Below are 24,647 nucleotides of genomic sequence, written 5' to 3'. Positions count from 1 at the left end.
CACTTTCAACAAGAGGCTCTTTAGTTCTTCACTTTCTGTGTATCTGAGGTTATCGATATTTCTCCCGGCAATTTTGATTCTAGCTTATGCTTCATCCAGCACATATTACACAGAGGAAACAGAGATCAAATTGCCAACATCCACTGCATCACAGAAAAAGCATGAGAGTTCCAGAAAAACATCTACTTCTGCTTTATTGACTACACCAAAGCCTCCTGTGAAGAATTCTTAAAGAGATGGGAATACCAGATCACCTTACTTACCTCCTGAGAAATCTACATGCAGGTCAAGAAGTTAACAGAACCAGACATGGAACAACAGACTGACCGAACTGGGAAAGAACTACGTCAAGGCTGTACATTGTCATCCTGCTTAACTTATATGCAGTGTACATCATGTGAAATGCCGGGCGGGATGAAGCACAAGCTGGAATCAACATTGTTGGGAGAAATATCAATAACCTCAGATACCCAGATGACAACACCCTTATGGCAGAAAGCGAAGAGGAACTAAAGAGCGTCTTGATGAAAGTGAGAGAGGAGAAAAAGCTAGCTTAAAACTCAACATTTAAAAAACTAAGATCATGGCATCTGGGCCCATCACTTCATGGCAAATAGATGGGAAAACAGTGGAAACAATGACAGCTGAAGCTCCAATACTTCGGTCACCTGATGTGAAGAACTGACTCACTGGAAAAGACCCTGATGCTGGGAAAGATTGAGGGCATGAGAAGAGGATGACACAGGATGAGCTGGCTGGATGGCATCACTGACTCAATGGACATGAGTTTGAGCAAGCTTTGGGAGTTGGTGATGGAAAGGGAGGCCTGGCATGCTGCAGTCCATGGGCTCGCAAAGAGTCGGACACCACTGAGCAACTGAACTGAAATATATATTTATATTACATAATATGGTATACATAAACATTGCACATAAATATTAAAATATATGGTAAAAGGCTGAAGATACAGGAGATATAAAGATGACAAGGCAATGAGATGCAAAGCACAGAGGGACAAAATTAGCTGTGAGCAGGAATGTGATACTTTTCACCACTGAGACACAAAGGAAGAACAGAGGTAGTGAGGAGAGTACTAAAAGAAGGAAAGTGAAGAAAACGAAGCGTAAATAGACAGCCTTGATTTCTCAGTGGAAGAGGATGTCAGAGGGGGAAGGGGCTCCCAGGTGAAGTCAGTGGCAAAACAGGGCAAAGAAGTAGGGGATGAAACATTCATAAAAGTACACAGGGGCTGGTGGAGAATGGCAGAAATTCTAACGACACCCTAAAAGACAAACCGTCTGCTGAACGGGTAAACAATGCAAGGACTCCGAGTTCAACTTTCATGTACCATTTATGAACAAATTACTTAAGATACTAAAGCAAAACAGGGAACAAAAGAAAGATGACAACAGAGGTCCAGGAATAAATAGGCAGAACTAACCTACGAGTATAATGAGGAGAATTTGAGGATGACAGCATGCTGCCACCCTAGAAGCACATCAGAGCACTCGGCAAACAGTGTGAGTAAGAAGCCAGAAGATACAACATACAGCAAAGAAAGTGTATGTTTCTTCTCTCCACAGTGAAAAAATAATAATAATAATCAGAAATGCTAAGAACCATGAACAAAAATATCCACTGATACACAAGTTATAAACGCATACAAAGGCTGAGTGCAATTTTTAAAAATGAAAATGGCTTAATCTGTTGAAATGACAGGATTTCAAGAGCTTTTTTCTTTTTATTGTGATTTGGTAAAAATTGTTTTGCAGTGAAAATAATAAGATAGCCAGTTTTTAAAAATGTCAAAAAGGCATACATGTCAGCTATGACACAGACACAAGAAAAAAATCTATTAATAATATGCTTCTGAGTAAAATAACAGGTAAAGAACAAAATGCCTGAAACATCTGTTGAGTACTGTAAGTAAAATGGCCCTAGAGCCTAGCTCCTCCTCTATGATTCTGCAGGAAATAACACACAGGTGGGCATAATATTGTAGGTGCTATTGACTAATTTTCAGCACTACTAATGGAGAGTTCAAGAAGGGACAGACTTTAAATAAAGTTACAAAAATAACCAAGAAAAATTTTTAAATTAGGAGGAGTAAAGTTATTTTTTTTCTTAAAGTTGATAAGACACTGAAAAGCAATATTATGTCAAATTATAGTAACAAATAGATTAAACTATTACAACACAATTTTTACAACAAATAGGTTTAAAAAAAAAGATTATGGTAGGAGTGAAGGAAGACTATTCTATGTGCTGTATAAATGATGTGTGCACATGACTTGTTACAGCAACTTTAAAATGCAAAGTTATTGATGGTCAGAAAATAATTTTATGAGCCAGAAAAGGTAAACATAGGATCTCATATCTTGGCCTCCCATTTCTTCTTTATATAAAGTAGCATATAATTTCTGCTTTCTTTGGAGTCTCTCTCTCTCTCTCTCTCACACACACACACACAAGTAAGTGAAAGGGCAGTGGAGAATTGGAACTTTCAGGGGTAGATTATTGATCATAGAAATAAGTCACTGAGAGAACCAGGAAACTGACTAAAGCTAGAAATTCTAAGTTTATACTGGCTTAAAAATCTACCAGGTTACATAAATGTTTCCAATGATCTTGATGCAAGAAAGAAGTCCAGTTGCTCGACTAATCCAACCTGCAGGTCTCCCCTATGACCAAAGAGACCAGGAGTCCAGAGTGACAGAGAAAGTGACCCATGGATCATAGATAAGTAGGAACCAAGTGAAAGCAAGAGATGACTAAAAAAAAAAAAAAATCACAGCAACTACTCTCAATGAGGTCAAAGAGTAGATATACAATGTAAAAAACTAAGTAGAAAACCAAGTTTAATATTCCAAAAGCCGAAATGTTCTGGAATGCAAGGTTAGAGCCAAGGAGATGGCACTCGAGTGGAGATGGCCAGGCAGCAGTGAGGTGGTGACCAAGAGCAGAAAAGTCATGCCATGAGCCAATGCGGAGTCCTCTGAAGAGAAAGCCAGGCGATGACCAGGACAGCAGGCAAAGCACAGAGCAGGATGAGGGAGGGATAAGACACACAGCAGGGCTTCAGAGAGCATGGGAGGAGTCAATGCTTCAGAGACAGCCAGCGGGAGCATGACAAAGGCCCAGCAGGGACTTGGGAGTTCTGTACCTCCACCTTCTGCAGAGACACTGGAAAGGCTGAGCCCAGAGGTGTTACCTGAACCAGTCTCAGGTGGTCAATGGATGCTCTTGCTTCTAAGCTTAATTATAGCCTTTACCTCACCCTCACTTCAAGGTAAGAAACAATTCAGTACCTTGGCAGCTGAAACACCTAGTGATAAATAATGAAATGCTTACCCCTACTTTCCGTAAGAGATCCCCCACGATGTTCAGTGCTGATATCCTAGCTGAAGGAGTCAGTGGACTGGTACCAAAACCGTTTGGTATAGCTAGAGAAAGGTAAAAGGCGAGTGATTACTCTGGCAACTCCCTTTACATTTGGGTTTTGTTTCAGTTTACAAAGCAGTATACACTCAATGAAAAATCAATATAATACTCTAAACTGTGGATATAGTATAAAGTGGAGATACCACAAAAACGTTTAACCATTTTCCAAAGGATATTTAGGTTATATCCAATTTTTCATTATTATAAACAATGCTAAATGGACATATAACCTTAAAATATCTAGACAAGTATTTCTAGAGAAAAGGTTCCTAAAAATAGAACTGCTGAGTCAGAGGACATGCCCAAATTTTCACCTTAATAGTCTACTAAAATGCTCCCTAGGTTGTGTCAATATTAGCAGCCCGTATGGTAGTGCTCTCAATAATAGCAGACATCTTTTTTTGTGTGTGCCCAACTTGATAGTCACTTTAACTTTTGTCTCCTTAAACCAAGAGTTATTTAAGTCTCTTTTTTTGGAAGTCATCTGTTTTATCTTCTGCACTTTTTCCTGCTGGGTTGTCTTTTCTTTAATCAGCCTTCAAGAGCACTTGTAACCTTGCTGGGTATAGATATACAGATAATCATCCTTTCTCTTATATATATTTCACCATGTGACATTTATTTATTTTTGGCCACACTATGCAGTACATGAAACTTCCCCAACCAGAGATTAAACCTGTACTTCTGCAGTGGAAGCACAGAGTCTCAGTCACTGGACCGCCACGAAGTCCCAAAGGTCACAACTTTGTCTAACCACCCTCCTCCCTACATCCTGGGTAATACATGGCACCTAAGACATGCCCAATGTGATACAAAGTGCTATACTTTCCTTGGCAGGGATTTCTGGATCTTGTTCTTCCTATTCTACTCGAATTTTATATTTTCAGTATTATTAAATCTGTACTTTTATGGAAAGTTGTTTTAAATGGTTTTCGGAAACAGGCATCTTAACAATAAAATGCAATTACAGACAGACCACTTCATAGAGATCAGCTCTTCAATCCTGCCACTGATTTCTCTAACCGTCGGCTTCTCACTGTCTGTGTGCCAACTTCCTTGCAATGAAACAGCAGCTTTTAGGCCAGGGAAAGTTCATGCCATCAGTTCCAATCTAAAAATGTGTCTCTCTGGACAAATATTCTTGCCTTAGGCTTGACATATCTTCCTTCTGTGCCAGAGCAAGCTCTGTGTCCTATTGACACCCCCATGAGGCTCCAGATAATTCCAATTAGTGCTTAGCTGAAGAATTTTCAGAACTTACCTGCATAATTCTAATTAGTAACATTTAAAAAAAAAAAAACAGATCTTAAATGTTAATTCTCATATGCCACTAATTCTAAGGTCCTCAAAAATACAAGCAGCCATTCTGAAAAATGACAGCTTTGGATGCCTGCTGTAATCTATATACTGCTTACTCTGTATTCTCAGCAGCAAACTCAGCACATACAGCTGCAATCAGCAACAAAATTACACAGAACTTTTACATACCTTACCTCACCTCACCCTCATAAAAAGACCACAAAAAGGGTGAATTATCTATTCAAGGGCTTCTGAGCACTTAAGTATGGCCAACACAATTATAAACTGTTTAAATTTTTAATTCATTTTAATTAATAAAAATTTAAATAGTCACATTTGAGTGGCTACTGTACTGGGTAGCACAAATATGGAGATAAACGGAGGGCTAACTGTACTAACTGAAATTACTTCATAGCATTCTGAAAGATAAAATCCTGTATTTTAAAATAGGGTAAGAAGAAAGTACAAGAGAGTGAAGCAGCTGAAATATGATCTGCAAGCTGCAACAACTAAATAAATCTCAATTAAGAGTTTCAGGGTTCCATTCTTAACGTTCTATCTAGTGGCTACTTAATCGTTTTTTTTGCTTATCTGGATTTCAAAAAACACCTTGACTGATGGCAAAAGGAATATTTTTTATGCACTATTCAGCTATCAATAGTATGTCACCTATGAATGAATATGGCAGCTACTGAGGTATGTCATAGAATGGACATGCCCATCCAAGCCAACTTAGATGAGCCTGAATGGTAACTCAATGAGTCCCTGTACTTTTGGCTTCTAGTCTCCCATGATATGTTCAGTGGCAGGGCCCAGAAATAAAACTGCATTTAAATATGATCCCAAAACTTGTAACAAAGTGGCATAAACACAATAAAGGACACACAACAGAAAAAAATTCAGTGTTAATAATAGTTGACTTTAAGCACTAAGACTGCAGATGAATTTTATTTTTTCTCTTGTTTATATTTTTATATTTTTCTACATGAACATGTGTTACTGCTATAATCAAATCAAATTTCCTTAAGATCTTCAACTTTTTTAAATTTCAATTTATTAAGCTGTTCTTACCTCAAATGTAGCTCTCACTTCACTGTTTCCTATACATGAGTGAGTGGTGTAGGAGAACAATTCCTTCTGTTTCACGTACAGCTAGACTAAACCAACCTTTAAACTAAAAAGACTGCTTAAACCTTAGAAACCCCTGCTTCATAAGCAAAGCCTCTTAGTTGATAATCAGCCATAGGTTCAGAAAGAAAAGACATTACAAACCTTTCGGTGAAGGAAAACTGTTCTCTGTTCCTTTGCCAACAGGGGTAGCTGGCAAAGAAAGTGATGCTTGGACAGCAGAATCCATCTTTTCGCAGTCCAGCGTTGGAGAACTGGGAGCTGATTTTCTAGTTACTTCCTGTTGTCTTTCCCGAACAGCTAGTTCTTGCCTTAAATCTGTAAAATGTTGCAAAGGTAGCAATATTCACTAGAGGGAGCAAATACATCAAGGAAAGTTACATCTGAGATGCCATAAAGACATTCTTCCTAAATTACTTCTCAAAAATGATTTTCATATTTAATAGTTTTTACTTCCAAGGGAATAAAAATGACAACCCTACTGTCTAAATGGTCATTTAGAATTTTAAAATGCTATAAATGTAACAATTATTCTGTCTTTATGCAAAAATAAGGCAGAGTCTGAAGCAGAACGCACAGTCAACAGATACGACACAAATATAAATATTCTTTACCAACTTATTTGCATTTATTTTGAAATGATGATGTAGTTTGGGGATTATTACAAGATCCATGAAGAGCAATTTTGTCATTTTTAATGGGTTAACATTCTTTTACCCATTTTCCTATGAAATATTTTGTTTTAGAAAGGAAGCAGTCAAAATAGTTGCAAACTGCTTTCTGGTTTTCAAATATTTAATTTTTAACCCAAAATTAATGTTCTCTTTTCCTGTAATGCAACTGATCAATAGCAAGAATACTTGCTAACTGTATGATTCCACATATATAAGGCATCTAAAATGTAGCAGTTCTCCCTTATCTGAGGAGAGTATGTTCCAAGACCCCCAGCAGATGATTCACTGAACGAGACAGCAAAAAATGTCACCCTGTTACTCAGAATGGTGCACAATTTAAAAGTTAATGAACCGCTTATTTCTGGAATTTTCCACTTAATATTTGCAGACTGCAGCTGACCATGGGTTATTGAAACCGTGGAAAGCAAAACCATGGATAAGGGGGGACTACCGTAGTCGCACATAACAACAGAAAGTAGAATTGCAGTTGTCAGGGCTCAGGAAGGGAGAAATGGGGATTTGTTGTCCAATAGGCAAAGAGTTTCAATACTACAAGATGAAAAAATTCTAGAGGTCTACAAAACAATGTGAATATAGTTAACATTACTGACTTGTACCCTTAAAAATCATTAAGATGATAAATTTTATGTTACTTTTAAGAACAATTGTAAATTTTAGAATAGGATAAAGTTAATATTTTATACATTATATAAATTATGAGAAGTTCTTTAAATGAATAAAGCCCCCCAAAAAAGGAAGTCATTAAAAAAATTTTTATTGGCTACACAGTTTGCGGGATCTTAGTTCCCTGACCTGGGATCAAACCTAGCCCCCTAGCAGTAAGACCTGAGTCCTAACCACTGGACTGCAAGAGAATTCCTGAAAAAACAATTTTTAAAAGACCCAATAAACAGATGAAAAGTTTTCACAAGTACCAACCAAAAAACTACAAATTAAAAGCAAGGTGATATTAGACAAGAAGTTTGAGATGGACATGTACACACTGCTATATTTTAAAAGGATAATCAACAATAACCTATTGTAGAGTACATGGAACTTTGCTCAGTGTTATGTGACAGCCTGGATGGGAGGCGGGTTTGGGGGAGAATGGATATATGTATTATATGGCTGAGTCCCTTTGCTGTTCATCTGAAACTGTCACATTGTTATTCAGCTAAACCTCAGTACAAAATAAAAAGTTTAAAACAATAAATAAAATTTTAAAAACTTAAAAAAAACAAATCAAACAATGTGGTATTGGGAATTCCCTGGCAGTCCAGTTGTTAGGACTCCTCACTTTCACCATCAAGGGCTCGGGACAGCACAACCAAAAATTTTTTTTTAATTTAAAAATAAATAAAAACAATGTAATATCGATTTTCAAACAATTTTTAAATTTACAATACTAGAAAACAGTATTCACAATACTAGTGAACAGTGTGAGGACGACTGAGAGGCCTCTCAATCACTACCAAAGTAAAGGTACCTAAAAAGTAATTTAGGAGCATCTGTTACAACCATTAAAGACACTTATATTCTTTGCTATTTCTAAGAATCTAGTCTAAGAAAATCAAAGATACCCCCAAATAGTATGTACAAGGACTCTATTTACAGCACTATGTATAGCAAAAATGTAACTTCCAATAACAAAGGACCTATTAAGGAGTGAAAAAAAAAAACATGGTTCAATTATATAAAGGAAGAAAACAAACAGGTATGCTTATGTATAGTTATAAGAAGACTGGAAAGACACCAAACTTTGGTGAATTCTCTCAAGGTAAAGAGATTAACAGTGACTTCTAGTTTCTTCTTTACAATGCTCTGTATTCTAACATGCATAAAAGAAAAAAAGAGGGAGGGAAGGAAAATTTTAAAAGAAAGTATATATTCACTATATGTATTATACACACATATACTGCAATATACACCGAAGAATTGATGCTTCTGAACTGTGGTGTTAGAGAAGACTCTTGAGAGTCCTTTGGACAGCAAGGAGATCCAACCAGTCCATCCTACAGGAAATCAGTCCTGAATATTCATTGGAAGGTTAGCTCCAATACTTTGGCCACCTGATGCAAAGAACTGACTCACTGGAAAAGACCCTAATGCTGGGAAAGATTGAAGGCGGGAGAACGGGATGACAGAAGTTGAGATGGTTGGATGGCATCACCAACTCAGTGGACATGAGTCTGAGTAAGCTACAGGAGTTGGTGATGGACAGGGAAGCCTGGAGTGCTGCAATCCATGGTGTTGCGAGGAGGTGGACACAACTGAGCTGAACTGAACTGATACTGCAATATGCACACATATATAATGCTGCTACTGCTAAGTCGCTTCAGTCATGTCCGACTCTATGTGACCCCACAGACGGCAGCCCACCAGGCTCCCCCGTCCCTGGGATTCTCCAGGCAAGAATGCTGGAGTGGGTTGCCACTTCCTTCTCCAATGCGTGAAAGTGAAGTCGCTCAGTCGTGTCCGACTCTTAGCAACCCCATGGACTGCAGCCTACCAGGCTCCTCCATCCATGGGATTTTCCAGGCAAGAGTACTGGAGTGGGGTGCCATTGCCTTCTCCGATATATAATGCTATTATGTGCCTAACACAAAATTATTTAGGTACAAGGAAAAGGAAAAAATCCAAATAAAGCAAGCAGTATCTGCACAGTGGTGATGACTAAGACCTTGGCAAACAGACCAGGTCTGAATCCCAACTGACAAGCTAGAAGACCTTGGACAAAACCCAAACTTACTGTGCCTCGGTTTTCTAACCTATAAAATGGGTATAATAATACCTACCTCCTACAGTTGATGATACAGCTATTAAGTCAACAGACTAAAAGTACATGGCATAGTGTCTGACCAAAGCATACAAATGAACAGCTTTAAAAAGTTGATCCTGAAGCAAGCTTAGCACTCTGGCTTAGGGACAGTAAGTGATAAATATTTTTTAAGTTATAAATTTTACCTCTTGCTTCATCCTTTAACCTCTGCACAGAGACCAACAAAGATTCCTTTTCATCAAGTTCACTTTCTAAAAATGCATTTCGTTCAATGGCTTGATTTAGCCTTTGTTCAAAGTCTTCCAGTGAAACTATTGTTGCCCTAAAAAAAAAAAAATTAGAGTCCAAGAATTAAACAAATAATGTGCAACTAGCTACTACAAAAGGAAACAGTCAGTTTATCTCGTGCTACTTCCTGACCTAGAAAGCCTGGCCCAGCTGAAAGAAAATGATCTCACCCCTTCTGACCTCTGGTGCATTTACTGTCTCTATTATCATTTGGCCATTCAATATATTCTTTTCTTTTATATTCCTATCTAAAGTCCTTCAAGTTTCTTAAAGACAGGCTACTTATTATACAGGTTCTATCTCCCCACTGGATTTTAAACATGTTTCAATGAAGTTTACACATTTTCAGGAAGAAAACTGTTCAGCGATTTCAGACTATGTAAGAATATGTAAAAATGTACTAAGAATTTGTTTAAAACACAGTCCCAGGTCCCCATCCACATACTTTCTTCCTATCAACACTTTTCTTCTTCCTGCATTTCTCATTTATTCAGCAAACACTGACAGGTACCTACTATGTGCCCTCCATCCACTATGTGCTAACTGGCTACAGAATTAAAATTTCCTAACCTCAAGTTAGAACTCAATGCCATGTCCAATTTTCCCAAGTCCTGTCAACTGTCTCTCAGCTCCAATCTTTTACCCCAGGCTTAATTCTTCACCCATTCCTGGTGGCTCAGACAGTAAAGAATTTGCCTGTAACGCAGAAGACCCAGGTTCGATCCCTGGGTTGGGAAGATCATCGGAGAAGGGAACGGCTACCCATTTCAGTATTCTTGCCTGGAGAGTCCCATGGACAGAGGAGCCTTGCGGGCTACAGTCCATGGGGTCACAAAGTCAGACACAACTGAGCCACGAACAAATCAAATCATCTGGGTTACTCCAAAATGGTCTTCCCATCTTCTCCTCCCTACTTCTAATTTCTCAGTAATATTTTTCAAATCGCAATCTGATAACACTCCTTTGTTTAAAAAACTCTTGAGAGTGCCCCTTTGCTTACAGAATGACTTTCAAACATAGCCAAGCACAAGGTTCTCCGCAACCTGGCCCCAAACACCTTCCAGTCTTATCTTGTTCAGCCAAACTGTCTTTATGCACTTCAACTGAAGTAAAATATTTAAACACCTCGTGCTCTTTTCCTGCCTCTCTGCCTTTGAATCTCTCTCTTCATCAGTTAACATCTACTTCTTGCAGACCCAGCTTCCCCAGTTACTAAGGGTAGTTGAGTGGCTCCTTTCTCTATTCCCTGGAGCAGCTTGTACATTCTTTGTATTAATACCAGTGCTATCACATGGACTGTCCATATCTATCATGCCCAAGGGCAGTGGCAAGCTTATCTTTGTATCCTCAACTCTAGCATCATGCCAAGCATTTCAGAGTTACTCAAATATTAAGGAAAGAAATCTCAGACAATGACTGTAAAGTAATACAAATTACATTTGGGATGGTTAAGAAACAATGATAGATATATGAAATCTTGGCAAAGTAATGGCAGGTTCCTATAGGCTGTTCAGCAAAATCGTAATAGAAGCATTATTTCAAGAAAATTCATTGGTAAGTATTAAAACAGAAGAGAAAAGGAGTGAAAACTTAAGGACAGATCAGTTAGGAAATAACTGCAGGATTCAGGTATACAACATGAGGACCTTCAAAAAGTGTCATAATATTGAGAACACAGAGGGAAGACGGAGGAATGAATGAGTCCTTTTAAAGAAAAACCAACAGGATCCACAATGGTACATGAAAGGAGGAAAAAGGGAAAGCAAAGCTTCGAAGGGCATTATCTAGGGAGATAAGGATTTTGGGCAAGTTTCAATGTGAGGACTTACAGGTGACTTGAAATACCAAAAGGAATTGTTCTAGGACTAAGATTTAGGTAACTGGTTTAATCTAAAATAACTTTTTAATCACAGATTGCCAACTTCAGTTATTCTAACAATATGCACATCATTCACTTACCTTTTTGCTCGCTCCAGGTCATCATTGGCCTGTTCCAGTTCTCTTACATACTTATGTAACTGCTCCTTAATGGCCCGAGTCTGACTTAAATCATCTTCTAATACTGAGACCTGCTTGTAGCTCTGTGCATATTGATGTTCTAGCTTCTCCTGAAGGAGTGGGTATTATAGGAAGGAAAGAACGCGTCATTAGCATATAGTTTTCTTTAATAAAGCAAGTAACCCAAATAAGGGGCAGGTTGCAGAAGGATCCAAAAAATTCACCCACAATCTGATAGTACTCTTTTCTCCCTTTTACAATGGTAAAATGACACATTCATTCCCAGTGCTTTAATTCATATAATATTAGTCAATCACTTCTCTTAAAGAAATCTAATAATGATCTCTCTGAAAAGAGGCAAAATAGTAAAATTGTTGCCTTAATAACCTCTGGGTTCTCAGGCTGAATGCAGCCCAGGGTAAACACAAAGCAGCTGAGTGACAGAGTTCAAATTTCTTACACCTTGCCTGCTCTAAACCTACCCCCTACCCAGACACAGGAACACCGCTCAGGCATGTGATGAACAACAGCAAGAGAGGTTAACCCTTCTACTCCTGAAAATTCCTTGTTAGAAGGGAATTTTTAAAAATTAAACTCCAAAACTAAAGTGACCATAAACGATAATGAAATAAATATATGTCATACAAAGATAATTTTAAAGTACTACAGAATGAGCACTCTATCATAACAATCAGACAGCCTTTTTCTTCCAGGCAGTTTTTGACAATATAGAACTACAACATAATATTATAGAGCTAGAAACATTATAGCTAAAAGAATTGACAGCTACAGAGTTTTGAAGTGAATTTCTGAACTCTAAAACACCTTTGCCTTGGTTCCATAAAAACAAACAGTTTATGTCAAAAATTCACTTTAGGCCTTTTTACATGTTTATGTTGCCTGCTGCTCTTAAGCTCCACCTATAAGAATTTATTTCTCACTTTAACAAAACCCAGCCAAAAAGACACCAGCTTATACTGCCACAATTACCTTCAATGCTTCTACTTCATACTTCAGTCTTTGGTTATCAGCTTGCAAGTCTCTATTTCTCTGTTCAGCCTGTACTAATTGTGCCTCCAACTCTGCCTCTAATTCTCTGCTTCCTTCCTGGAATTCAACTAGCTCATCCCGAGCTTCCTGGAAGCTAGTCAGAAACAAAGTGGGAAAGATCAGTTATAGTAGAAACTGTAAGGATCGTCCTGAAGATGATTATATATCAATTCAAAAATTTTCACCTGTTATGCTACCATAAAATATACTAAACAATAAAGGCAATCTATTTTGCATCTCTTACTCTATACATTCAGGGTTCAATGAAATAAGTTATAAGCCATAAAAGGATTCACGTTTTATACACTCACCCCTTTATTATTTAACATATTGACAAAGAAGCACATATGACTATCCACAAATCAGTTTTAACATTTAGATGTGTTTTTTCCAATACAACTGGTTTCCTCTGTAATTCTATTTAATTTTATGCATTAAAAATGTTATTCTGAGAAGGGTTCCGTAGATTTTCCCAGCCTAAAAAGGTATCTATGGCACAAAAAAAGGACTATGAAGTCTTGCCATAGACACACCTTCCATATAACTAGCATGATACAGTAACTGGCTTCAGCAATAATGAAATAGCAATAAAAGGTTTAATAAGTCTTAGTAAACTGCTAACCAAAGTAGGAAGATGTATATATACTTTAAAAAGATTTCATTTTAAAAAGAAATTTAAGCTTTATTACTTAAAAGATTACCTAAAAGTTCTCTCAAGTAACTGAAATAATTGAGATTTTCTAAAATACTCCATATACCCCCGAAACTCCTGTCCCTCCCTCAAAGCTTTGCTGGCTCCAGACACTGATAACACCTGCCCAAAGAGTCTGCCCTATGGAGTCCCAGACAGCTTATTAGAATCTCCAAAAGACCAAAAACATGAGGTAGAATCAGTGTACACCCAGCAAGCCAAAGATAGCCAAGAGCAATAAGCTTTCTAAAAGGAGGTAAGCTACCAGAAGAAATCATAAATGACAGTGTTTTCTTACTATTTTAATAATTCAAGTAATGTAAGGTTTTATGGCACTTTATCTTAAATACAAGCAATGTTATTTTGTTATGATTGTTTCTAGAATCCCAATCCTATACTGGAAACTCTAAATTTAGCTTTGTTAAAACAAAAGAAAAAAGAGCAAAAAGTTAGAGATTATGTATTCCAAATTCCTCTTCTATTTCTAGGATGCTTTCTGGCATTACCTTTGTTTATACTTCAAGGAAAGTTCCTTCCAATAAGCAGTTTCCTCCTTTAAACTTGAAAAATCTGGTATATCTTCACCATCCATGATCAAGAAAGCCTGAGAAATGTTAAAGAGGAAAATAAGTTGAGAACATAGGAATCTTAGTAAAAAGATAAAACCTGGGACAACAACTCAATCTGCAGCATTCTGGAGGGAGTCAAACATGAAAGACTCTGAGGGGTTAACACTCTATAAACTCAGTCACATACATCACTTGGCTGCCCCACTTGCAGGGACCACCAACATCATGGACAGGCTCAGGAGAGGAGATGAACAAGGTCACGGAAGCCAGGTAAAGCACTTTTGGTGACAGCACTAGGTTTTGGGGTTGGCCCCACAGATCCGCCTGCAGCTGGTTTACCGCTAACTGATCTTCTGGGAATCAGGTGACAGAAAACAAGTTTATTACCAAAGCCGCTATTACCCTGCATGTCCTTCTCTGTTGTATTGATACAACTGCTTCAAAACACCTGCTTGAAACATTTTATGCCAGGTGACCCTGCCAGGAGATCAAGCACATTCCCAATAATTTAAATCATTACATTTCTAAAAGTTAAGTCCCAAGCTTCCTCCATTAAAGTCCACTAATCCTAAAATTTCAATGTTATTTCATCTCGGTTCTTCTTCCAACGCATTCAGAGTGGGTGAAAAAGTATTTGCTTAGTTATTAACCCTGTATTTGGACTGACTACCTAAAATTCCCCATTGATTGTCAGGCCAAATAGAATACCAAAGACACTAGGCTTATCCCAGATTCACACCAAAGTGATTCAGTCTTACTTCCTCTACTTTATATTCCAGCAATACTGTTCAAAACTGTCCTAATGCACCATTCTGCTTCGGTCTGGATATTTTTCCTACCTGGAATGGCTCTCCTTCCTTGTGCATTTGGAAAGCTCCTATTTATCCTTTAAAAGCCAGCTGTCATCTTTTCCAGAAAGCATTTCCTGTCCTCACCAATACAGCACCAAAATCTCCCAGCGTCTTGGCTACCTCTACGCATAAGATTACATGAATACACTTAACACATAGTAATACATTTGCTTATAACTGTGTCCCCTGTTAGGCTGTGTATTATTCTTACTGATTTCAACTCCAGCACACTGCCTATACTATAGCTGATACTCAATAATATTTATTAAATTAAACCAAAATTGATTCAACCTAATCCAAAATGGGTAGTGAGAATTGAAGGCCAGCTTTAAAAGTAAATTAATACAACTTGGGAGTTGTAGAGAATGTAGAATTCACCCAGCACAACCCACTACTCATGAATGTTTAGAAGAGACACAGACAAGAGCACATATACAACTTCAACTTGAGGAGGTATACAAAAGAGAAGAATGGCTTTTAGTTGAATAAAATTAAAATGTAACTATATACATTCAGTGTAATGCCTTTGCAGCTTACTGCAGTTTTTTCAAACTGGTTTTAGTTAAGTCTTTCCCGACCACAATGTCCATTACTACTTTTGGCATGTTGGTCAGTCTTCCAATTAACTTAAATAAAAGACGCTGATGCTGGGAAGGAGTGAGGGCAGGAGAAAGAGGCAACAGACAATGAGATGGTTGGATGGCATCTCCGATTCAATGGACATGAGTTCGAGCAAACTCTGGGAGACGGTGAAGGACAGGGAAGCCTGGCGTGCTGCAGTCCATGGGGTCGCAAAGAGTTTCTGAGAAGGCAGGACCTGTGTTTTACTTATAAATCCCTTCTGCATTACAAGAAACATGAAACACAGTAGAAATTCAATATCTGAATCTGACTTACAATCTTTTTAAATTATTCCCTCTTTGCTCCCAAAGTACTGCTTTCCTTTATTAATATTGAAATTCCTATTTCAGAAATGTGAGGGTAGTTTATTTCTACCTCACAAAACACCACCATGTATTATACCAGGATTATAAAACCTACCATTCTCAGCTAGACAAAATTATCAGTCTGAGGCATGCCAAGCCGCATTCACAGCCACTTATAAAGCTCAATATAAGCTCCACATCACAGAATAGGGAGCTGATGGAGCTTACTGGGAAGAGCCTTAGAGACACCCTGCACACTAGCTACCTAAAATAATCACTGTCTAGCCCTTAATTCTTTTTTTTTAAATCTTCGTTTGGGTCTAAACTGCAGCCTGCAGGATCTTCAATCTTAGTTGCAGCATGTGAGATTCGGTTCCCAACCCAGGGATCGAAATTTCTGGGCTCGCTGCACTGGGAGTGCAGAGTATTAGCCACTGGACCAACAGGGAAGTCCCCCAGCCCTAAATTCTTAAATATATATGGACAACCAAGAACCACCAAACAAATGAGAAAAGACAGTAGCATAAGTAAGAAAATCCAAGGACCTATGGCACCTAGAGGAAACATAATTCAGGAAAGGAGAGAACTACTTTTTTCTCATAAAACACCTCAGGAGGGTTAGAGAGCTACAAAAGAAGAGAGAAATTCAAGAACTGGACAGCACAGGGTGCAAGAAACAGTGGCTCCAACCCAGGACTGCAAAGAAGAAACCACCCAAGATGAAGCCTAGTCCATTGCGCCCAGAGTCACGCAGCCCAGATGTCTTCTTAGCTTTATGTTCACTTGATAGCCATCTCAGTCCCTTAAATATTTTTGTTGTCATGCTTTGGACTTTCTCTGGGTTACATATATGCCTTTCTGAAGGTGAGGAACTGATGCTACTTTGGCATATCAACATTTTATTCACGGCTAGGATACTTTAAAGTTTCCAGCATTCCCTCTGTTAGCATGCAGCATTTGATTCTGGTGACCATGTGGAAGCGTCCTTATGGAAGTCCCTAAGGACTACTAGATGCCTTCCTTGGCATCTAACATTTGAGTGTGTCAGTAGCTCAGCTGTATCTTGACTCTTTTCAACCCCATGAATTGGGGCCCATGAGGCTCCTCCATCCATGGGATTTTCCAGGCAAGAATACTGGAGTGGGTTGCCATGCCCTTCTCCAAGGGATCATCCCCACCCAGGGATCGAACCCGGATCTCCTGCATTGCAGGCAGACTCTTTACCATTTCAGCCACCAGGGAAGCCCATCTAGTATTTACTTGAATGTATTTGAATGTGGAGCCAACCTTTCTACAAATACGGTTAGAGTTGTTTTTATCTACAAATGTTATCATTCACATGCCCAGTTTCAGACTTTTCTGTATGAGGCTTTTAGTTGTTGACCCATTCATACAGTATCAGAAGACCTATAGCAGTTACTATTCTGAAGACTGTTAAGAATGGTTCCCTGAGCAATCTCACTGTTTACAACTGTGGGTATACTATCAGTCAGTTCAGTTCAGTTCAATCACTCAGTCGTGTCCAACTCTTTGCGACCCCATGAATCGCAGCGCGCCAGGGCTCCCTGTTCATCACCATCTCCCAGAGTTCACTCAGACTCACGTCCATCGAGTCAGTGATGCCATCCAGCCATCTCATCCTCTGTCGTCCCCTTCTCCTCCTGCCCCCAATCCCTCCCAGCATCAGAGTCTTTTCCAATGAGTCAACTCTTCGAATGAGGTGGCCAAAGTGCTGGAGTTTCAGCTTCAGCATCATTCCTTCCAAAGAAATCCCAGGGTTAATCTCCTTCAGAATGGACTGGTTGGATCTCCTTGCAGTCCAAGGGACTCTCAAGAGTCTTCTCCAACACCACAGTTCAAAGGCAGCAATTCTTCGGCGCTCAGCCTTCATCACAGTCCAACTCTCACATCCATACATGACCACAGGAAAAACCATAGCCTTGACTAGATGGACCTTTATTGGCAAAGTAATGTCTCTGCTTTTGAACATACTATCTAGGTTGGTCATAACTTTTCTTCCAAGGAGTAAGCGTCTTTTAATTTCATGGCTGCAGTCACCATCTGCAGTGATTTTGGAGCCCCCAAAAATAAAGTCTGACACTGTTTCCCCATCTATTTGCCATGAGGTGATGGGACCGGATGCCATGATCTTCATTTTCTGAATGTTGAGCTTTAAGCCAACTTTTTCACTCTCCTCTTTCACTTTCATCAAGAGGCTTTTTAGCTCCTCTTCACTTTCTGCCATAAGGGTGGTGTCATCTGCATATCTGAGGTTATTGATATTTCTCCCAGAAATCTTGATTCCAGCTTGTGTTTCTCCCAGTCCAGCGTTTCTCATGATGTACTCTGCATTGAAGTTAAATAAGCAGGGTGACAATATACAGCCTTGACGTACTCCTTTTCCTATTTGGAACTATAAGGTATCCATTTGTCCCTGGTTTTCTGGTTCTCAAATAGGGCCATGTTAATACAACTACCAATTTTTCCATCAGTGTCCCCTGGCAACTAAGGTTTTAAACAGCCCTTCCTGTAAAATTTCTTGAGCATCTGGTTCTATTTCTCATACCCTCCTTGTCTAACTACTTAGCTCAAAGTCAAATGACTCTAGCAAAATTATTTTAATGTGTTTTTATTTTACACAGGCTTCTGCTTTTTTTTTTTTCTCAATCTTATGTGAACTGAATGTTGACTACATTTTTTTCTAATTAACAAGCTACTTTTAGAACTCGCTTATTGGTCCCTCAAACAATCTATGCCAGAAGCCTTTTACTAAAGGACCAGCTTTTCCAGAACAAGCCAATTAAAAACACTTAATAGGGTAACAGGTGGTAGGAGTAGCTCAGTCTGGGCTCTTAACTGGACTTGCAGTTAGGAGACCAGACTGTGGAGCCAAACTGCCGGGATTTCAATCAATGTCCTCTACTCATGACCTTGAGCAAGTTAACCACTCAGTGACCCATTCCCTCACCTGTAAAATGGGGATAATGATTAAAATAGGGTTGTAAGGAAGATTAAGGGAGTTAATATTTGCAAGTACTAGGTACAGAGTATGGTACACAGTAAACACAGCATAAATTTCATTAAATTATTCTTAAAAACTGGTCATTCAGTTGCAGGCCTGTGAAGTATAACCACAATGCTTCAGAATTTAAAATAAATGATTCCTTAAAATTAATCACCTCCGGAAGTTCTGTGCATATTTCAGTTACACCACCATTACTGAAAACATCTCTAAAATCTCTTTTGGAATAGCCATGAAGAGCCAGATTAAAAAATAAACAGAAAACCCTTTCTTTGTGGTCACATCTCATTTCTACTGCTTCCTAACTGGTATTACCCAGCTTTATCACTCTAATTTTATTCATTAGACTTATCCTTTCCAAAAATTGGGTTTTTCACAAATAAAAATTTGCCACCACTACAGACATTCAAAAGGCCTTCTCGGGGGCATAAAGACAATCTGTTCATTTTGCTTCGAGTTAGAGCAGGAAGATGTGTTATTTGAAACTGTGTAACTGGAGATATTAGGCCACAGAAAATTAGCCAATACAGAAAACTACACTGCTACCAAAAAAATGCTTTAATGACACATCTGTAATCTCCTGAAGCTGAAATGAAGGTAGATAACTACATACTCTTCCCCACTACACAAATCTTCCCTCAATATCCTGTCTCACGGGGATGGAGTGTGAATCCCAAAATAATGACAACTTTTACATGGGGCGTTATCACACTGTGTGTGACCTTCAGATACCTAGCAACTGTGCATAAAACTGCCTGTCTTAAATGCTATCTTTACAAAGAAACTATACTTTGCACAATGCTAAGAAAATCCATTTCATATGATTTTGCCTCCTTGTTAATAGTTATAGAATCAACTAGTGAGACTGGAAGAGTTATTCTGGAACTTACCGCAGATAATCAATACTTTTTTACCAAAATTCTTCTACTCCCAAAGGCGACAATTACAGAATTTTAAACTCTTCAGTCAGTCATAAATATGGTCCTCCTTTTGGTCCTGACTATCAAACTTCTTTTTCTACCTCATGAAGTGGTCAGAAACTTAAGTCAGAAGTAATTTTAAGCTTCAGTGACCAAATTTATCCCAGCATGACTTAAGATGCAAACAAAAATAAGCTTCCGCGATGTCATGAAAGCAAGCTCTTAAGATTTTACTGAGGTTTCTACTTAAGTGTTCCTCATCCAATTTCAATTTAATTTAAAAAGCCAAAACAAAACTAAAAAACAAATGCTTCCTAAGATTTCTATCTGGGCCAGGTCAACTTGCAACTAGGACTAGCCAAAGGTTTTTTGTTGTTGTTGCTGTTCCTTCTGATCTTTTAAACTTTAACAAAGATTCAGAAGAGCTATCTTAGTTCCCCTTGATTCTCTTCAACACATGACTTAATGCTGTTTTTCACTTCACCAACTTCATGATTTAGCAAAGCCAGTGCCCTATTTCATAAACCGATAAAAAGCAACACAACTCATCCGACAAAATAATTAGCCAGCAACCATGAACAAGTTCCAGCGTAGAATTTATCTTATAACTGAGAAGCAGTTCTTATCCTAGGTGGGTCTGCTCAAAAATATTTCAATAAATCTACTAGCTTCTGGTATATTTTTAACAAGCTAGATTTTCTACTTTGCTTTCTACCTGAGAAAGGCAGAAAAATCCCACTAAAAGAAACCAGAACTCCAAGCCAGGAATCGTAAATCCTGAACCACGTGAAGCCCCTCACAGTTGAGAGAGTCCACAGTAGAAATCACCCCACCTGTTCTCAATTCCCCCATCCGTCAAATGGCGATATGAGAACCAGGCACAACCACCAAAACCAGGCGACGAGGTTAAAAAAGGAGAGAGCAAGAGTGTTCCGTGAAGGCGCTACAGAATCGTAATGAAATTATCAGCACTGAAAGAATCCTCAATTCCTCAGCAAACTTAAGATTACTTTGTTGCTTACCAACACGGGGTAAAAAAAAAAAAAAAAAGAGGTGAGCACAAGCAGTCCGAACCCGTTTGGTGACACTTTTCTGAACTCCAGAAAGTGTCCGCAGTTAAAGGCGGACAGTCAGAATGCCACCGGAGCCCAAGGTGGGCAGCTTCCGCCCTCGCCCCCCGCGGGAGAGGCGCGACGAGAGTTCAAAATCCAACCCGGCTCCGAACCACCTTCCCAGCTGAAGTGATGGGGGAGGGGGGCGGACTGGGCTCGCCGCTGCCACCTTCAACGGAGCCGCTCCTTGCGCCACCAGCGCCGGGGCCCACGGTGCCACGTCCCGGCCTCCGTCCCCGCCACCCCTCACCCCTCCCCCGGATGCGGACACATCCTCCCGAGACCGCCCGGCTCGCTTCCTTCCAGGCGCCCCCGGTGGGCCACACCTCGGACCAGGGCGTGGAAGGGGCAGTTAGAGCGGTTGGAACAGTTACCCCTGGACTGGCCGCCCGGAACCCAGGCCTGGCCCAGCCTCGGACACAGCCTCCGGGCTGGCAGGCTCCCCGGGGACAGGCCTAAGGCGTAGCCGGCTCGGCCCGGCGCCCTCCGGAGCGGCCCCGCACCGCAGACTCACCTCCAATGTGTCAAAAGCGCATGTTCGCCGCCCCTCGACCGACGTCTCCGCTCTGCTGGCCAGGCCAGGCCCGCCCAGCCGTTCAGCTCCGCTCCCCTCCGCAGCCCTGAGCTCCACTCCGCGTACCTCCGGGCCCGGCTCCTCCCCGACACGTCAGGAGCTGCCTGGGTGTCCGAGGCCATTCTGTGACGCACGGGGGCGGGGTTCTGAGCATGCGCGCGAGCGTGGGGGCGGCCTGGGCGGGGCTGTCGGGAGAATGGCGTCACAGGGGGTCGGGCCAGGCCCGACGGGCTGACGTCAAGCAGGCGGCGGCCGTCAGTGCAGGTGAGTTTGCGACCTTCGCGGTATCCCGAAAAGGCTCTGAGTTCGGGAAAGTGGCATCACCGTGGGTGACAACCTGCCTCCCCATCTTCAGCCACCAACCGAGTCCCGCAAGTTACTGTTTCAGTGTTTCCATGTATAATAAGATTTCACCTCCGAGTCACCTCCACCACCCATAGAATACCAGGCGTATCCTAGTCCCCATCACTCTGACAAAGACCTGTGTTGTTTTTACAGCAGTCCCGCTAGGTGAAATTTTATACTACTTCTTGTCTTCCTCCAGAAAAACGTAAGTTCCATGAGAATCAGAACCTCATTCCTTTTGTCTCCCAGAAGATAGCTTGGTGCCAGGCACAACGTGGGCGTTCAAATATTTGTTGATTGAACTCGTTGAGGGCACCAAGGAAATACACATATTTCCACTTGTATATTTTATATACCTAAGCGTATATTTATGTAAGTGTGTATCTGTGTGTGTGTGTGTGTGTGTGTGTTCATTCCCTTAGGACTTCCAACTAATGGAGTCCATTTCATTTATACATATTCCCCCCAGGAGACTTGGAGAAGGAAGAGAGGGCAAAGGAACCAGCTCAGAAGGAGAATGATGGGTATCTGCTTAGGGAGGGAAAACTTGAATAGAGCTGTTTTAAAAAACAATTTTTGGATCTTTTTGCTGTGTAATGTACAACATAATTCTCCGTGGTGTCAGCGCTCTTGGGATTGGGTATATGAGGTTTTTGGACACAGTGATCTGTAAGACAGATTTCAAGGTGAGAACAAGGTGAGCCTGAGAGGATCAGTTATGTTTTTGAGGGCATGGACATAAACAGGAACAGCGCAAGATAGATTCTAAGAGGTATCCAAGTCAGTGAAAATCAAAGAAATAATTAATGGGGTTGTGGGAAAGCTGACACCTTGAACTAGATTCTAAAAAGCTCATGATAATAATAAGACTAGTTCGTTTTTGTTCTACCATTTGTATGTACTGGCAATTGTGCTAAATGCTTGGCTTGCATAATTTAATTTTTAACAATGACTCCATGATATAGGTACCATTATTACTCCCAGTTTACCAAGAGGAAATCGAGACTCAGCAAGATGAAATTGCCCAAGGTCACTCAGCTAGATAAAAAGAGGACTTAAGGTTCAAACCCACCTAGTCTGGATTGTCTAACTCTAGAAACCAGACTGTTAACCACTACTGTACTTCCACGAAAGAAGTGGGGTTACTGGGACTTCCTGGCAGTTCAGTGAGTAAGACCCTGCCCTTCCACTGGAGGGGCATGGGTTCAGTCCCTGCTTGGAGAACTAAGATCCCACATGCCATGTGGCACAGCCAAAAAAAAAAAAAGAGGGCTATTAATAACTACCATTTATTGGACTAGAGAACTGTGCTGAAAGCTTTACATACATCTCCTCACAAGCAGCTTGTGAGACTGAAATTATTACATCCATTTTTTATGTTGGAAAACTGAGGCCGAGGGGAGCTCAGGTTTAAACCCAAACAGGTCTCAGTCCACGCCCAGTGACCTGGGACATCACAGAAGCCTATGATCTCATCCTCCAGAGCACAGCCCCAGCCAGGAAAGCAGAGCCCCAGAGGTGAGTAAGCAGGGAGGCCTTCCTACGGACCTGCTGCCAAGACAGACCAGTCCCACCCCAAGAGGAAAAAATAAAGGCTGCAACTCTGGTCCCTGGCTGAAGTCCTAGGAAACACACTGAGTCACCTAATGGCAAGCCAGGCCCTGCAGAAAGTGTTGGCATCATCTTCCAAGGCCACTGCCCCTCCCACCCAGCCTGGACCCAGATGGTAAATTTCCCCTTCCAAGATAAGGAATAACCAGTCCATGTTTGATTCAAAAATGCCCACTTCAGGGCTTCCCTGGTAATCCAGTGGTTAAGAATCCACCTGCCAATGCAGGAGGCACAGGTCTGATCCCTGCACTACATGCTGCAGAGCAGCTTCTGAAGCCCTCATGCCCTAGAGGCCATGCCCCACGAAAGAAGCCAAGGCAATAAGAAGACCATGCACTGCAACTAGAGAGTAGCCCCTGCTAGCTTCAGCTAGAGAAAGCCCATGTGTAGCAATGAAAACCCCAAAAATAATTTTTTAAATGCCTACTTCTATGCACCCCTATGTTCCTAACAGCACTGTTCACAATAGTCAAGACATGGAAACAACCTAAATGTCTATCAATAGATGAATGGATAAAGGAGGGGTGGTATATATATCTAGATATGTAGAGACAGATATCTAGATATAATCTGGATATATATAGAGAGAGATCTATGTATAGATCTATGCAGGCACACATACAATGGAATATTACTCAGCCATAAAAAAGAATGAAATAATAATACCATTTGCAGCAACATGGATGGACCTAGAGATTATCATACTAAATGAAGTAAGACATATATCATTTATATCTGGAGTCTGAAATATGACACAAATGAATTTATCTGCAAAACAGAAAGAAACTCACAGATGTACAGAATAGATGTGGTTGTCAAGGGGGAGGAAAGGTGGAGGCAGGAGTTTGGGATTAGCAGATGCAAACTGCATATATATACAGAACAGATAAACAACAAGGTCCTATTGTATAACAGAAAACTGTACTCAATATCCTGTGATAAGCCATAATGGTTTTATAAAGACTATGAAACTATGTATTTTATATATATAACTGAATCACTTTTCTGTACTGCAAAAATTAATACAACATTGTAAATCAACTATACTTCAATTAAATTTTTTTTTAGGGACCTCCCTGGTTGTCCAGTGGATAAGACTCTCTGTTCCCAATGCAGGGGGCCTGGGTTTGATCCCTGGTCAGGGAACTAGATCCCACATGTCACAACTGAATTTGAATGCCACAAAAGACCTGATGCAGCCAAATAAACAAATTTTTTTAAATAACTTCTTAAAATTTCCACTTCTGGTGGGTCCCTAACCCTTGACCCAGCCAGCCATCAACAGCTCAGCCTAGGGTATTCCTGTGCCAAAGGGAAAAGAGAATTCTTTGTTGCTTTTATTGCATCTTCGGTAGCATCTTGAGCAAGC

General features: G+C 40.2%; 1 protein-coding gene across 5 annotated transcripts in view; it reads right to left on the bottom strand.

The window, feature by feature from the left end:
* The window catches only part of NDEL1 (nudE neurodevelopment protein 1 like 1), a 56,429-nt gene that overhangs the window by 11,053 nt on the left and 20,729 nt on the right, over nucleotides 1-24,647 (bottom strand). For 3 of the 5 annotated variants that reach the window (XM_018064631.1, XM_018064628.1, XM_018064627.1), the window contains 6 exons: nucleotides 13,855-13,952; nucleotides 12,598-12,751; nucleotides 11,569-11,717; nucleotides 9,507-9,643; nucleotides 6,013-6,186; nucleotides 3,352-3,443 (listed from right to left, as the gene is read on the bottom strand). In XM_018064631.1, coding sequence (XP_017920120.1) covers nucleotides 3,352-3,443; nucleotides 6,013-6,186; nucleotides 9,507-9,643; nucleotides 11,569-11,717; nucleotides 12,598-12,751; nucleotides 13,855-13,940 — 792 coding nt within the window. In that variant the 5' untranslated portion in view covers nucleotides 13,941-13,952. Of the gene's footprint in view, nucleotides 1-3,351; nucleotides 3,444-6,012; nucleotides 6,187-9,506; nucleotides 9,644-11,568; nucleotides 11,718-12,597; nucleotides 12,752-13,854; nucleotides 13,953-21,262; nucleotides 21,457-24,647 lie in introns of those variants that run through there. The other 2 variants (XM_018064632.1, XM_018064630.1) reach the window with 1 other exon arrangement.

The sequence above is a fragment of the Capra hircus genome, chromosome 19, assembly GCF_001704415.2.
Source record: "Capra hircus breed San Clemente chromosome 19, ASM170441v1, whole genome shotgun sequence".
Classification (NCBI taxonomy): domain Eukaryota; kingdom Metazoa; phylum Chordata; class Mammalia; order Artiodactyla; family Bovidae; genus Capra; species Capra hircus.
Note: the sequence above shows the minus strand (reverse complement) of the source record. Positions and strands in the feature narration are given on the sequence as shown.